This window comes from Suncus etruscus, chromosome 6, assembly GCF_024139225.1.
Source record: "Suncus etruscus isolate mSunEtr1 chromosome 6, mSunEtr1.pri.cur, whole genome shotgun sequence".
Lineage (NCBI taxonomy): Eukaryota > Metazoa > Chordata > Mammalia > Eulipotyphla > Soricidae > Suncus > Suncus etruscus.
In genome coordinates, this window is record NC_064853.1 from 8,342,080 (window position 1) to 8,356,686 (window position 14,607).

The 14,607-nt window shown below is 41.2% G+C and overlaps 1 protein-coding gene and 1 non-coding gene across 2 annotated transcripts in view; one reads left to right on the plus strand and one right to left on the minus strand.

Moving 5' to 3' along the window:
- Nucleotides 1–14,607, plus strand: part of ANKRD13C (ankyrin repeat domain 13C) — an 82,603-nt gene that overhangs the window by 23,926 nt on the left and 44,070 nt on the right. The window contains exon 2 of the mRNA XM_049775328.1: nt 8,654–8,695. Within this exon, the coding sequence (XP_049631285.1) occupies nt 8,654–8,695 (42 nt within the window). The remainder of the gene's footprint in view (nt 1–8,653; nt 8,696–14,607) is intronic.
- LOC126013177 (U6 spliceosomal RNA) lies at nt 9,470–9,573 on the minus strand. Its single transcript, XR_007497504.1, has one exon. It is a non-coding gene; the product is annotated as a U6 spliceosomal RNA (small nuclear RNA).

The following is a 14,607-nucleotide window of genomic DNA, read 5'->3' on the forward strand; positions in this document are numbered from 1 at the left end:
TAAGGCGTTTGCCTTGCATGCAGAATGTCTGTGGTTCGAATCCCGGCATCCCATATGGTCCCCTGAGCCTGCCAGGGGTGATTTCTGAGTAGAGCCAGGAGTAACCTTTGAGCACTGCTGGGTGTGACCCAAAAACAAAAACAAAAAAAATATTGTGTGAACACGACTGTGTGTGTATTTGTGTGTGTGAGAGAGTTGTCATTTCATCATACACGACTGTGTGTGTGTGTGTGTATGAGAGAGGGAGAGAGAGTTGTCATTTCATCATAATAGCACAGTGATAGGGAAAGCACTTTAGATCTCATAGATTCAGAAGAAAATAACACCAATCAAGAATTATGTACCCAAATATGGATAGTTATTCTTTCACAAAGGAGCAGGAGTTATAAAGTGGAGCAAGAAAAGCGACCAGTGTTTGGTATCAGGAAAACCAGTTTGTCACATTAAAAAAAAAGGAGCTCAGACCCTTATAGCATGTACAAATCAAAATGGATTGAAGACCCTGTTATCAAACCAAATCCATAAATTATATTGAAATGGGCCAGATTGATAGCGCAGATAAGGTGTTTGCCTTGCATGCACTGATCCAGGACAAATCTGGGTCCGTTTGATCCCAGGCATCATCCCATAAGGTCCCCCAAGCCAGGAGTGATTTCTGTGCGCATAGCCAGGAGCAACCCCTGTGCGTCAATGGGTGTGGCCCCCTAAAAAACAAACAAAAAACATAGGTAGAATATTTTATGACGAATATAGAGCTGTCTTCAGTGATTCAATGCCTACCAAAAGAGAAGCAAAGACAAGCAAATGGGACCACATTCAATTAAGCATCTGCACAGCAAAATGGTGAACAAAATAAAAAGACACCCCCCCCCCGACTGGGAGAATGGAGAAGGTATTTGCTCATCACTCATTTGTCAAAGGGTTAAGATCCAAGACATATAAAACATTGGTACAATTTAATAAGACCAAAACAACCTCATCAAAAAAGGGAGTTGATGAAAGAAACTAATTCAAAGAGATCTGGATAAGTCGAAAGGTTTATGGAAAAATTTCACTGTATCACTAATCATTAGGGAAATCAAAACAAGATACCATCCTGGGATGCCAGGAATCAAATTGGGGTCCATTCTGTGTTGGCCATGTGCAAGGCAAATGCCTTACCACTGTGTTAGCACTCTGGCCCCCGGCATTTGCACTCTTATATTCATTGCACCAGTCTTCCCAATAGCCAAAAATTGGAAACAACCCAAGTGTCCAAGAACAGGATAAAAATTGGATAAAGACACTAGAACCCTTCAGTATCGCAAAAATATTTAGAAGGGGAAAAAAAAGGGAGGAGAGACAGACTCAGTCATGAATAACTTTGTAACTATCATGGTGCTTCAAAGTAAAAGTAAAGGAACTTGTACTATATACACAGTGGGATAATGCTTGGCTATAGGAAAACCAAAACCATACAGTTTGCTGCTTTGAATCTGGAGAGTACATGCTGAGTGAAGTTAGATAGAGGAACAGTTACAGGGGTCCTCAAACTTTAAACAGGGGGCCAATTCACTGTCCCTCAGACCATTGGAGGGTCTGACTATAGTAAAAACAAAGCTTATGAACGAATTCTTATGCACACTGCATATATCTTATTTTGCAACGAAGAAACAAAATAGATATAAATACAATATGTGGCCCGCGGGCCATAGTTTGAGGACCACTGGTTAGAGTGATGTCCCTCACAAGAAATATATAGATATACTGTAAGGAAATAACATACCTAAAGGCAACAGAAACAGAATTGTCCATTGGTAGACAGTTTACCTCAGAAGGGTGAAGGGGGATTAAGTTGGAGGGCACTAGAAAAGTGGCAGAGGGAATTGAACACTGGTGGAAAGTGCGGTACTGGAATTTGTTACGAATGAGGTCCCATCATTAACAGTATTGTAAATCTGCCTAAAATAAAATATTTACAAAATGGGACAAATTGGGGCCGGAGAGATAGCACAGCGGCGTTTGCCTTGCAAGCTATGGACCAGGACCTCAGGTGGTTGGTTCGAATACCGGTGTCCCACATGGTCCCCTGTGCTTGCCAGGAGCTATTTCTGAGCAGATAGCCAGGAGTAACCCCTGAGTACTGCCGGGTGTGGCCCAAAAACCAAAAACCAAAAAAAAAAAAAAAAAAGGGACAAATTGGGGCCGAAGAGATAGCATGGAGGTAGGGCATTTGCCTTGCATGAAGAAGGGCGGTGGTGCAAATCCCGGCATCCCATAAGCTCCCCTGAGCCTGCCAGGAGTGATTTCTGAGTGTAGAGCCAGGAGTAACCCCCCGAGCACTGTTGGTGTGACCCCTCCCCCTAAATGGGACTAATTTCAGATTGGTAGATATAAATAGCATCAAACATTGGTAATGAGATAAAGGGTAAAAACAAAATGCCCCCCCCCCCCAAAGAATTGTATATTCAGTAAAATACCTTTTAAGATTACAGATATTTGCAAAATCCAAGAGAATTCATTTGTCAGTCTGTCACTAATAGAGGATGTCCGTCAGCTCAAAAGGCTGACGGAGGCCTGGATTGAATCTGTAGTACCACATAATCCTCTGGGCACTGCTCAAAGTGACTTCTAAGCTCTGCTGGGCATGATGACCCTGGAGCAGAATAAGACTGAAGGACATGTTTCAGATTAAAGCAGAAGTGGTCATGATGAAAGAGGTATAGGGAGGAAGGAAGAACTACAGATGGTAAATCTAAAATATTTTTGCTCTTAGACAAAAAACTGTGACCTAGTTCAACTATTGGCATGGATTGGTGCCATTCTGCAGGGGAAGAAAGTTTAAAAACCACTGGTCTACTTTACTACCTTGCTTATAATTGCCATTGGGCAGGTTATAAAAATGTCGAAGAAGGCTAGTCTAGACCATAAAATATGTGAACACCAAGTCCTAGCTCTAAAGTGGATTAAAGCTTGCACAAAGTCTTGCTTATTCCACCTAACCAAAAATAGATTTATAGGGGCCAGAAAGATGACACAGCAGTAGGGCATTTGTCTTGCACATGGCCAACCCAGGTTGCATCTGGATTTGGTTCCTGGTGTCCTGTATGGTTCCCCAAGCCTGCTGGGAGTATTTTTCTGAATGCATAGCTAGGAGTAACCCCTGAGCACCGTCAGGTATGACCCAAAAACCAAAATTAAAAAAAAGGATTTATGTTTCTCTACCTGTTGGAATCTGAGGTGAACTTTGTGTACTGGACAGCCTTGGAGGTGGTTCCAGACATCTCACTTTCTGTTCATTCATACCCTTTTATAATCTCCCACTGTGAATAGCAACTGTTGCTGTGTGAGGATCAAAGGAACTTGTGGAGTTGATGGAGACTGATTTTGCTCATGTGGTGTGTTGGGGTTTCTGTGAGTCTCCAAGCACTTGCTCTGAGGGCAACCTGCTGCCATGTTGTGTAGATACTCAAGTAGCCCAAGGAGATCCCCAGGTGTAGAAGAAAAAGCATCTTCCCATCCCCAGAAAACACCATTTTGCCAGCCAATGGAGTGAGCCACCTCAGAAATGAGCTTCCAGTTCCAGATAAGCCTTCATGTAAGACTGACATTTTTGGGGCACTCTTGTGAGATAGCTCAGCAAAACGGCTTCATGATACTTCTTAACCCACAGGAATTGTATGAGAGATGTTTCTGTTAGTTTTAATGCACTGTTTTGTTTTGCCTTTTTTTTTTTTGGTGGTTTTTGGGTCACACCCGGCAGTGCTCAGGGAAAACTCCTGGCTTCATGCTCAGAAATTGCTCCTGGCAGGCACGGGGACCATATGGGGAGCCGGATTCGAACTGATGATCTTCTGCATGAAAGGCAAACACCTTACCTCCATGCTGTCTCTCTGGCCCACCACTCCTGGAAGGCTCAGGGGATCCTATGGGATGCTGGAGATCGAGCCCAGGTTGGCCACATGCAAGGCAAACGCCCTACCTCTGTGCTATTGCTCTGGCCCCTGCAGTAAGTGTTGGGTGAATAAATGTTGGGCCCATTTACTTGCTTGTAAGTCACAGAAGTTCTTTTCTTGGGTTTGGTGTGTGCCTGTCCATTGTATGCTGCTTACTTGATTGTCTCAGCTTTCTCTTATTGGAAGACTAGCATTTTTGTCCCTCCTACCTTGGTTCTTTCCTTTTATTTCTGAAGTACTCCAGACAACTGGTCCTCTCAAAGCTAGGGAATAAAATGAAATGATACACATAAACATTTGTGATGATAGTAGTAGAATTTACATCTGAATGGAGGGAAGTAAAGGGTAATGAAGTGCAAAGGATAATGAATCTTGAAAAAAAATTAAGGATGTTCTGCATGAAGAAAGCTCGGGTTCAGTACCCAGCACTGCATAGTCCCCTGAGCATCTATAGGATCAGCCCCCAAGCTGGAAGTAGCTCCTGAGCACTGCTGGATGTGGCCTGGAAACTTTTTTAAAGTCTGAATTACTGTAGAAATTGTTGTGTGAAGTTGAGATTGAGAAAATAGAAGAGGTGCTACAGCTATAGTGCAGCGCGTAGGGCATTTGCCATGTATGCGGCCGAACCTAGACTGACCCAGATTCAATCCCAGGCATCCCATATGGGTGTGTGCCCACCTCCCCCAGCCCCCAGCCTGCCAGCGTAGAGCTAGGAGTAACCTCTGAACCCTGTTGAGTGTGCTCTCCCCCAAAACAAAAGAAAAAAAGTAAAGAAAGTATCAAGAATGTCTTATGTTATCTTAAAAGGTAAGATATGAACCTTTTCCAGTTTTTTAAGGGAAATGGTTTGTTTTAAAATTAAGCCAGAGTCACTTTAGAGAAGATTGAAATAGAGTAAGACTTGAAGTGAAGTGAAGGTTTTTTGAACTAGGGATTGGGATAAAATGATGATGAGAGGCTGGAGTGATGGCACAAGTGGTAGGACATTTGCCTTGCACTTGGCTAACCTAGGACAGACCGTGGTGATGCCATATGGTCCCCCAAGCCAGGAGCGATTTCTGAGTGCATAGCCAAAAATAACCTCTGAGTGTCACCAGATGTAGCCCCCCCCAAACCAAAACAAAACAAAAAGATGATGATGAGAGATAAGATATTTGTTATTAGAGAGGATAACTCAAAAAAAAAAATGGGCCTCAGGGCCCGGAGAGATAGCATAGAGGTAAGGCGTTTGCCTTGTGTGCAGAAGGTTGGTGGTTCGAATCCTGGCATCCCATATGGTCTCCCGAGCCTGCCAGGAGCAATTTCTGAGCGTGGAGCCAGGAGTGACCCCTGAGTGCTGCCAGGTGTGACCCAAAAGTAAAAAACAAACAAAAAAAAAGTGGGCCTCTATTTGTTTTTGAAACTGATTTTGTCAGCAGATTTATTTACTTTTTGTGACATTTTGGGTCTTGATAAAATTACAGAATGTGAGTCCAAATTTATGAAAGCCCATTATTTGGAAAAAGGAGGAGGATCTTTACACTGGAAACTACTTTTTGTCCCACATCTAGCAGAGTTTGGGGGATGGGGTACTCCTGTACCTGGCATTGAAGTTGGTGTGCAGAGATTTCAGCCAAAAATTGCTCTCCTTAACCTGTTTCTCCAGCCCCTGTGCTGAAGTTGGACAGCACTGAATAGTTTATTAAGCTGACCCATAGAGTTTTATTAAAAAGTCAGTGAATGACGTTTAAAATTGTTCTAAAGTTTTTTCATTTAGTGTTTGAACCAAGTCTATTAATCAGTCTTGGTAAATTATGCATCCCTGAAGTTCCTTCTTCAGAAAAGTTAGCTGAGTGTTTTCCTCACAATAGGGCCTCTCCAGGGAGTGAGAAAATCATCTCTGCCATCATTTGTGTTTTTAAGAGTTTTTCTTTTGGGTCTTTGGGAAATAGATACATGCTTTTAACATAGGAAGGGAGAAATCAATCAGGTTCACTAAACTAATAAAACATTTTTATTAAGCAAAGTGCAGTGAAAAATAATTTTCTTCATAATGTTGAAACAAAATTCTCTTTTAAAACCAAAATACTTGATTTGCCTTGTTCTTCCTTACCCTTCCCCATGTGAGAAGATTCCTAAAAGTTCTGAAATATTGGGAGGGAATTTTTGGCTTTTCTGGGGAAAATAATATTACAGTAACTTGGCAACTATTGAAGCTAATTTAAGAAGTATAGTGAGCAAAATATACTGGGGATGTATGCCATGTATTCCTATTAACTACTTATTATCATGACTTCCTGGTGTCAGCTAGGGCAGGAGGGAAAGAAGGTGATGGTATATTGCCCAGCTGCTAATGAGAATTTGTACTTCAAATAATTTATTTTTGAAAAACACTCTGTGAATTATGTTTAACATGTCTCTATTCCTAGTAGTGAAGACCTAGATATTCACTGTAATCGAGGGTTTTGTTTTGCTATGCTTTCAGTAAAATTATTATTATTATTTTGGGTTTGGGTCCATGCCCGGGTTGCTCAAAGATTATTGCTAGCTCTACACTCAGGGATCACTCTTGCAGGCTGGGGACCATATGGGATGTCAGGGATCCAACCCAATTGGCTGTATGCAGGACAAGTATCCTACCAGCTGTTTATTGCTGTTTATTGCTCTGGCATCTTTAGTAAAATTATTTAGAAGATTTGAATTTAGGGAATTTCTGTTTTTAATTTTATGCACAAGATTGTGTGATTTGCTTATGCGCAAGCATTCTCCTGCATTCTCTTGCCAGTTTTTTAACTTTTTTTGGGTGGGTGGGCGGGTGGTTTACTTCTGGTTCTGCGCTCAGAAATCACTCCTGATAGGCACAGGGGACCATATGGGATGCTGGGGACAGAACCTGGGCTAGCCCCAGTCAGCCATGTGCAAGACAAATGCCCTACCACTGCTATCACTTCGGCCTCTGTGTATGAGTTTTTTGATCAGTGTCAAGCTGATTTTAATGACCTTCATTTTTCATGTGGTGCTTTTATAGAATTGCTATTATCTGAGAACTAGTATGCATGTATTTTTTCCCATTAACCTCATTTTCAAATACTGTCATAGCATTTCTGTTTTGTATAATCATGAGGCTTTTTACAATATAAGTGTGGTTTGGGATATTGTTTTGAAATTGGCCCATTAGTTATAGGATTATATCCAAACTCTACTGTAACTGTATACATCCTATTGATTTGTCCTTAATTGTTTTCTGATTTTAATATTTGCTAATCTACAAACGCTTTCTCCCCACTGGCATAGAAATGTGTTTTGTCGGGGCCCGGAGAGATAGCACAGTGGCGTTTGCCTTGCAAGCAGCCGATCCAGGACCAAAGGTGGCTGGTTCGAATCCCGGTGTCCCATATGGTCCCCCGTGCCTGCCAGGAGCTATTTCTGAGCAGACAGCCAGGAGTAACCCCTGAGCACCGCCGGGTGTGACCCAAAAAAACAAAAAAAAAAAAAAAAAAAAAAAAGAAAAAAAGAAAAAAGAAATGTGTTTTGTCTTCCAAATATTGGTTGTCTGGATTTTTTTTTTTTTTTTTTTTTTTTTTTTGGTTTTTGGGTCACACCCGGCGGCGCTCAGGGGTTACTCCTGGCTGTCTGCTCAGAAATAGCTCCTGGCAGGCACGGGGGAACATATGAGACACCGGGATTCGAACCAACCACCTTTGGTCCTGGATCGGCTGCTTGCAAGGCAAACGCTGCTGTGCTATCTCTCCGGGCCCGGTTGTCTGGATTTTTAATGATTTCTTTTTCTTTTCTTTTCTATTCTTTTGTTTTTCCTTTTTCCTTTTTTTTTTTTGGTTCTTGGGTCACACCTGGCAGCACTCAGGGGTTACTCCTGCCTCTGTACTCAAAAATCGCTCCTGGCAGGCTCAGGGGGACCATATGGGATGCCAGAATTCAAACCACCGTCCTTCTGCATGTAAGGCATGTAAGGCATGCTCTCTCTCCAGCCCTTTTAATGATTTCTTTTAAACAAGGAAGATTATAGTTTATGTCGCAGACAAGGTTCAAACCTATTTTTTTAAGACTCACTTCATTCTATGCCATTGTCAATATTTGACTAGACAGACAAAAATGATTACTTCTGCCCTATATCCCATTATGCCCTATATCCTATTTATCCCTGATAAATAAATAATGACAGTTGTTTCCATGAAGACTTCCAAATAGTTTGAAGACTGGTATATATTCTTGGAATGAGAATATAAGCAGTTATAATATATTACATAGTAATTTAATAATAGGTTTAATGTATTGTTGGCATTTGCAGTGTTGCCTAATGAACAAGGAATGGTTTGATAGAGAAATTAGAAAATGAGATGTTGAGACTCTATTTGAATAAGAAATCTCAGGAGTAAAATGGGCTTTCCTGGGGGAAAGGGAGCTTTTGGGTTCCCAGTGGTTAGAAACCAAATACTTTGGACTCGCTGTCAGCAGTTGAATCATTTTTTCAGTCACCCATTTTTCCTGAAATCTCTTGGTGAGAGTCTTCAGAATCCTACCATTTATCTATAGAAATTTTGCCATGACTTTTCTCAGCTCTTGTGAAATGTGTTGGAGGTAGGGGTGGGGGAAATAAAAATGTTTTTCTTTGAGAAACCACTCAGTGAAATTTCTGAAGGAACTGAAACTACCTTTAAATAAATTGACTAATGTTTATTTCAGTATACTAATTTAACTTTATTTTCCCTTAATTATAGGAAACACTCCTTTGCATCTTGCTGTGATGTTAGGAAATAAAGGTTAGTATATATTTTTCTTTTTATGTTTGTTATTTATATGTAGTCAGTTTAAACATTTTAAGAGAAATTTTTTTTTTGAGTTTTAAAAATGTAAGTGGATCATTTTATTTACTGAGTTTAGGATTCAGTATAATAAAATTAGCATTTTGATTTTCTCATTTTCCATAGCACTTTTCTGAGTTAATGGAAATCCTGTATTAACTTTCAAGCTTCTTGAAAACTTTTAAAAAACTTGACTAAGAGATTCATTTTTCTAATATTAGAATTTACTATTTTAATACTTGGAACATTTTAAAGTTTCTTTACTATGATTGTCTTATGTATCTGTTTTTCGGGAGAGTAGGGCCCACACCTAGTGATGCCCAGAATTACTCCTGACTCTGCACACTGAGTTTACTCCTGAAAGTTTTCAGGGTCTATACAGTGTGCTAAGGCTTGAACTGGGATAAGCTGCATACAAGACAAGTGCCCTCCTTGTACTATTGCTCCAGCTTCTATCTTGTGTATCTAAACTTAAAGGGTTAGCCTTTTGCATTATAGATGATTGTAAAAACTTAATTCTTGTTTATTCTTTCTTTATTTTTCTTTAAAAAATATGGAACGTGGGGCTGGGGGTGGTGGTGTAGTGGAATGGCATTTGCCATATGGTTCCCCAAGCCAGGAGCGATTTCTGAGTGCATAGCCAGGAGTAAACACTGAGCGTCACTGGGTGTGGCCCAAAAACCAATATACATACATATATATATATATATATATATATATATTATACAATATATATATATGGAACACTTCATGAATTTGTGTATCATTCTTGTGCAGGGGCCATGCTAATCTCTGTATGGTTCCAATTTTAGTATATGTGCTGCCAAAGCGAACACTGTTTATTCTTTCAATTAAAGAAACCTGTTAGACAATTATCAAGGGGTTTACTTTTTAAGACTATTCCTGGGGCCGGAGAGATAGCATGTAGGTAAGGCATTTGCCTTGCATGCAGAAGGATGGTGGTTCGAATCCTGATTTCTGAACATAGAGCCAGGAGTAACCCCTGAGTGCTGCCGGGTGTGACCCAAAAAACAAAAGCCTTCCTAGATTCACTAACATCTTCAGTTATCTGGGTTTCTAGTAGTTTTGGATAGTGAGGATTCCAGATAGTTGATGGCAGTACTTCTGAGTGTCAGGTTTAAAAGTTTTGAATGTATTTGATAAAGATCTTATTAAAACATGCTCCAACTGGAGAGATGGTTCAAAGGGCTGAGTATGTACTTTGCATGTTGCAGTCCTGGGGTTCCATCTCTGGCATTTCATGGTCCCCTGAAAACTGCTTGGAGTGATCCCCAGCACTACCAAGTATGGTCCAAATACCCCTATATCCTCCTTAAAAACAAACAAACAAACAAACAAAAAAAAACCAAAAACAAAACACCCCCAAACAAAAACAAACCTTACACATTTGATTAGGAGTGTAATTCTCGATTTCCAGTTTTTGGAGGAATCTCCATATTGCTTACGACCCAGCTATACCACTCCTAGGATTATACCCTAGGAGCACAAAAATACAATACAAAAATCCCTTCCTTACACCTATATTCATTGCAGCACTATTTACCATAGCAAGACTCTGGAAACAACCAAGATGCCCTTCAACAGACGAATGGCTAAAGAAACTGTGGTACATATACACAATGGAATATTATGCAGCCATCAGGAGAGATGAAGTCATGAAATTTTCCTATACATGGATGTACATGGAATCTATTATGCTGAGTGAAATAAGTCAGAGAGAGAGAGAGAGAGAGACGCAGAATGGTCTCACTCATCTATGAGTTTTAAGAAGAATGAAAGACATTCTTGCAATAATAACTTTCAGATACAAAAGAGAAAAGAGCTGAAAGTTACAGCTCACCTCATGAAGGTCACCACAAACAGGGATGAGTTTAGTTAGAGAAATAACTACGTTTTGAACTATCCTAATAATGAGAATGTACGAGGGAAATAGAAAGCCTGTCTAGAGTACAGGCGGGGGTCGGGTGGGGAGGAGGGAGATTTGGGACACTGGTGATGGGTGGTGTTCTTTACATGACTGAAACCCAAACACAATCATGTATGTAATAAAGTTGTTTAAATAAAAAAATTGTATGTATGAAAAAAAAAAGGAGTGTCGTTCTGTGGTAGACACTTCCTCGCAATTGGGAGGCCCTGAGCTTGATCTGTGGAGGAAAAGAGCAAGAAATACAATCAAAAATACTATTAAAATTTTAAGACTAATTAACTTATATTATGACATTCTAATGATCCTGAATTACCGTGGTGAACATATGCTGTTAGTATAGTTCCTGAAGTTACAGTGTAGCTACATGTTGATAGAACTGTGGAACCCAATGTGTCACACTGTATCTTGATCACATACATTTCTGAACTTTGCAAATGTCTTAGTTTTGATTCTTAAAGACTCACTTTTTTTTTTCATATTTGGTGGTACTCAGTTTACTCCTAGTCCTGTGCTCAGGGATCACTCCTGGCAGACTCTGGATCGAACTTTGGTTGGCTGCCTGCAAGGAAAGCACCTTCCACTGTACTATCTTTCAAGCCCCATTAATGGAAGCTTATTTTCTGTAGGGTAATTGCATTTCATTTTACTTCTATATAAATCGATGACTTGTTATTTATCTTTTTTTACAAGAAGCAAATTTATTTTAGTAACTTTTTTGTAAAGAAATTCATGAAGAGGCTTCCTCATTCCAGAAGTACAAGATTGGCCTCTGCTAGGCTTTGGGGAGAAAGAGACAGTTAAGGAGATCAGTCTCCACCTCTTCCTGTCTCTTTTCTCTCTCCGGCCCTGTCAGTCTGTCCATCTGGCTGTTGTGTTTCCTCTGCTGTCAGCTATTTTGTCTGTCTGTCTGTCTCTCTGTGTGTCATCTTCTTCCTCCATGGAATTTTCTTTGTTCACTGGAGTTGAACAGGATACAGAAAAACTGAGAGTCTTAACTCTTTCTGACCTTTGGTTTCCGTTCACTACCAAGTTTGATGTAGTTCAGTCTTTTAAAACAAAACAAAACAAAACAAAACCGAACACCCTCTTTCTCACCCGCAGATTTGTGAAAATAGAGTGTTATTTCTCAGACTAGTGAAGCAGGGCGCTGTGTGTGCTGATCTCTGCAGGCTGGTGCTGTGTTGCTCCTGTTACTTGATCCAGGCGTACTATATCCTGAGTGGCAAGAACTCTATGGAGAGGGCAGGAAATTCCTGTGGCCTGGCATCGACCCCCCCAGAGCAGTGGTTGAAAACTTCTGATCTAGGTCATCTCAAGCTGAGCTGTGACTCATGCATAGAGTGACTGGCAAGCTCATGCAGTTAGCCTTTGGTCTAATTGAAGACAGCTTTGTTTGGTCCCGCTGACGTGGGGTGGGAATTGGGTGTGGGAGAGGATATTGGGGATACACAGAAGGATGTTTGTTTAGCTGGGATGTAGTAGGTGGACCACAACCGGCACGGTCAACTGTAACAGTCTTGTTGAAACTGGGTCGTGTAGTTAGCGAGGTTTAACCAATACACTTGCACTCTTTTGTTTGTTTTTTTGTTTTGTTTTGTTTTGTTTTATTTTTTTGGGTTACATCCGGCTGCGGCACTCAGGAGTTACTCCTGGCTCTGTGCTTAGAAATCGCTCCTGGGGGCCGGGCGGTGGCGCTGGAGGTAAGGTGCCTGCCTTGCCTGCCCTAGCCTAGGACGGACCGCGGTTCGATCCCCCGGCGTCCCATATGGTCCCCCAAGAAGCCAGGAGCGACTTCTGAGCGCATAGCCAGGAGTAACCCCTGAGCGTCACAGGGTGTGGCCCAAAAACCAAAAAAAAAAAAAAAAAATCGCTCCTGGCAGGCATGGGGGACCATATGGGATGCTGGGATTAAAACCATCATCTGTCCTGGATCAGCTGCATGCAAGGCAAATGCCCTACCCATGTGCTGTCTCTCTGTTCTGTATGTTTGTTTGTTTTTCTTTTCTTTTTCTTTTTTTTTTTTTCTTTTTTTGGGTTTTTGGTTTTTGGGTCACACCCGGTAGTGCTCAGGGGTCACTCCTGGTTTTACGCTCAGAAATTGCTCCTGGCATGCTCAGGGGACCATATGGGATGCCGGGATTCGAACCACCGTCCTTTTGCTTGAAAGGCAAACGCCTTTCCTCCATGCTATCTCTCCGGCCCCTATTTGTTTTTCTTAAGGGCACATTTGGACCAGAACTTCGGGAGCAATCTAATACATACTGGTCATTAACTCTTTTTTTTTTTTTTTTTTTTTTTTGGTGTTTGGCAATGCTGGCAATGCCCCTGGCAATGCTCAGGGGTTACCCCTGGCAGGCTTGGGGGATCATGTAGGATTCTGGGTATCGAACTCGGGTTGGCTGTGTGCAAGGCCATTTTACTCTTATGCTCTTATCCTTATATATAAAAGTATATATGTTAGGGTATATATACTTATATATAGATTTATTTTTATACTTTATTTTTTTTGTGGGACCATATGGGATGCCAGGATTCGAACCAACGTCCTTCATGCAAGGCAAACACCTTACCACTGTGCTATCTCTTCGGCCCCTACTTTTATACTTTTAGTGCTTTCTGCACATTCATTTATTCAGTGCAAAAACTATCTGAGAGAGTGGTTTTCTCATTTACCAGTGAAAAATGTTTGCTCTGATAAGTTAAGCAACTTGCCCAGAACCAAGTAGTAGTAGAGTTTTGACTTAGCTAGGTATCTGGCTTCAGAGCCGAGTTGTTCCTCTTAAGCAGAACTCATTGCCTTCCTTTTTTCCCCACTGGGAACTTTTGAGAAAGGAGCGTTTATGCCAGAGTTAAGATTCAGCAGCAATCTTTTCTTCTGAGTTCAGGACCGTTATTTGTTAGCAAGTCTGATTGCTGTTCAATTTGTCTTCAGGAAGGATTTGCCAGGAATTGAACGTTGAAACAAAACAATTTGTGTGGTTCTAGGTGCGCTCTCTTGGAGGTGGTGGTTTTGGCGACCCTTATCTTAAGTTTTTAATAGCCTGTACAGAATGCATTTCACGCAGCATTTACCTTATGACACGTTGAGAAGCATTTAAGTGAAAATACTGTTTTTGCTTTCAAGAGGTTTAGAAGATGGTGGGTTGAGAACTAGTTCTTTTCTTTATTACCTTTTTTGAGTTTACTGTGTTAGTCCGTGACCTCAGTGGGCCGAGGTATGGATATAGTAGTCATTTTCCCCCTCTAATCACTGGATGTTTGTTCTTTGTCACAAGTCTCTCGGGATTCTAGAGTTTAGCGGAAATTATTTTGGGAAACACTTGCTTAGTTGAATCAAGATCTATAAATACTATTGGTATTTATTCTTCTGAGTTCTTTTCCTGTATAGTAGGTTCATCCACTAACAGGCGGATCTATTTATACTTTTCTGTTTCACTTGTGTAATTTTTTTAATTTAATGACCTTTTTACATTGGTGGGTGGTCCGCGGTTATCCTCAGCAGCAGGGCTTAGGGACTGTTCCTGGCTCTGTGCCTGGCATAACCCCTGATGGTGCTGGGGACTTTATTTATTTATTTTTTGGGGCCATACCCGTTTGACGCTCAGGGGTTACTCCTGGCTATATGCTCAGAAATTGCCCCTGGCTTGGGGGAACCATATGGGACGCCGGGGGATCGAACTGTGTTCTGTCCTATGCTAGCGCTTGCAAGGCAGACACCTTACCTCTAGAGCCACCTTCCCGGCCCCGGTGCTGGGGACTTTATGTGATGCTGGGGTATTTGTACCAGGAGGATTGCTGCATGCAAGGCATGTAAGGCAAGTGCTTTAGCTCCTATTACTGTCTCTCTAACCTTAATATTTTGTTATTGGGTTGCACAGGTGTGAGATTGAGTTTTTTTTTTTCCCTTTGTACGTAATTATCT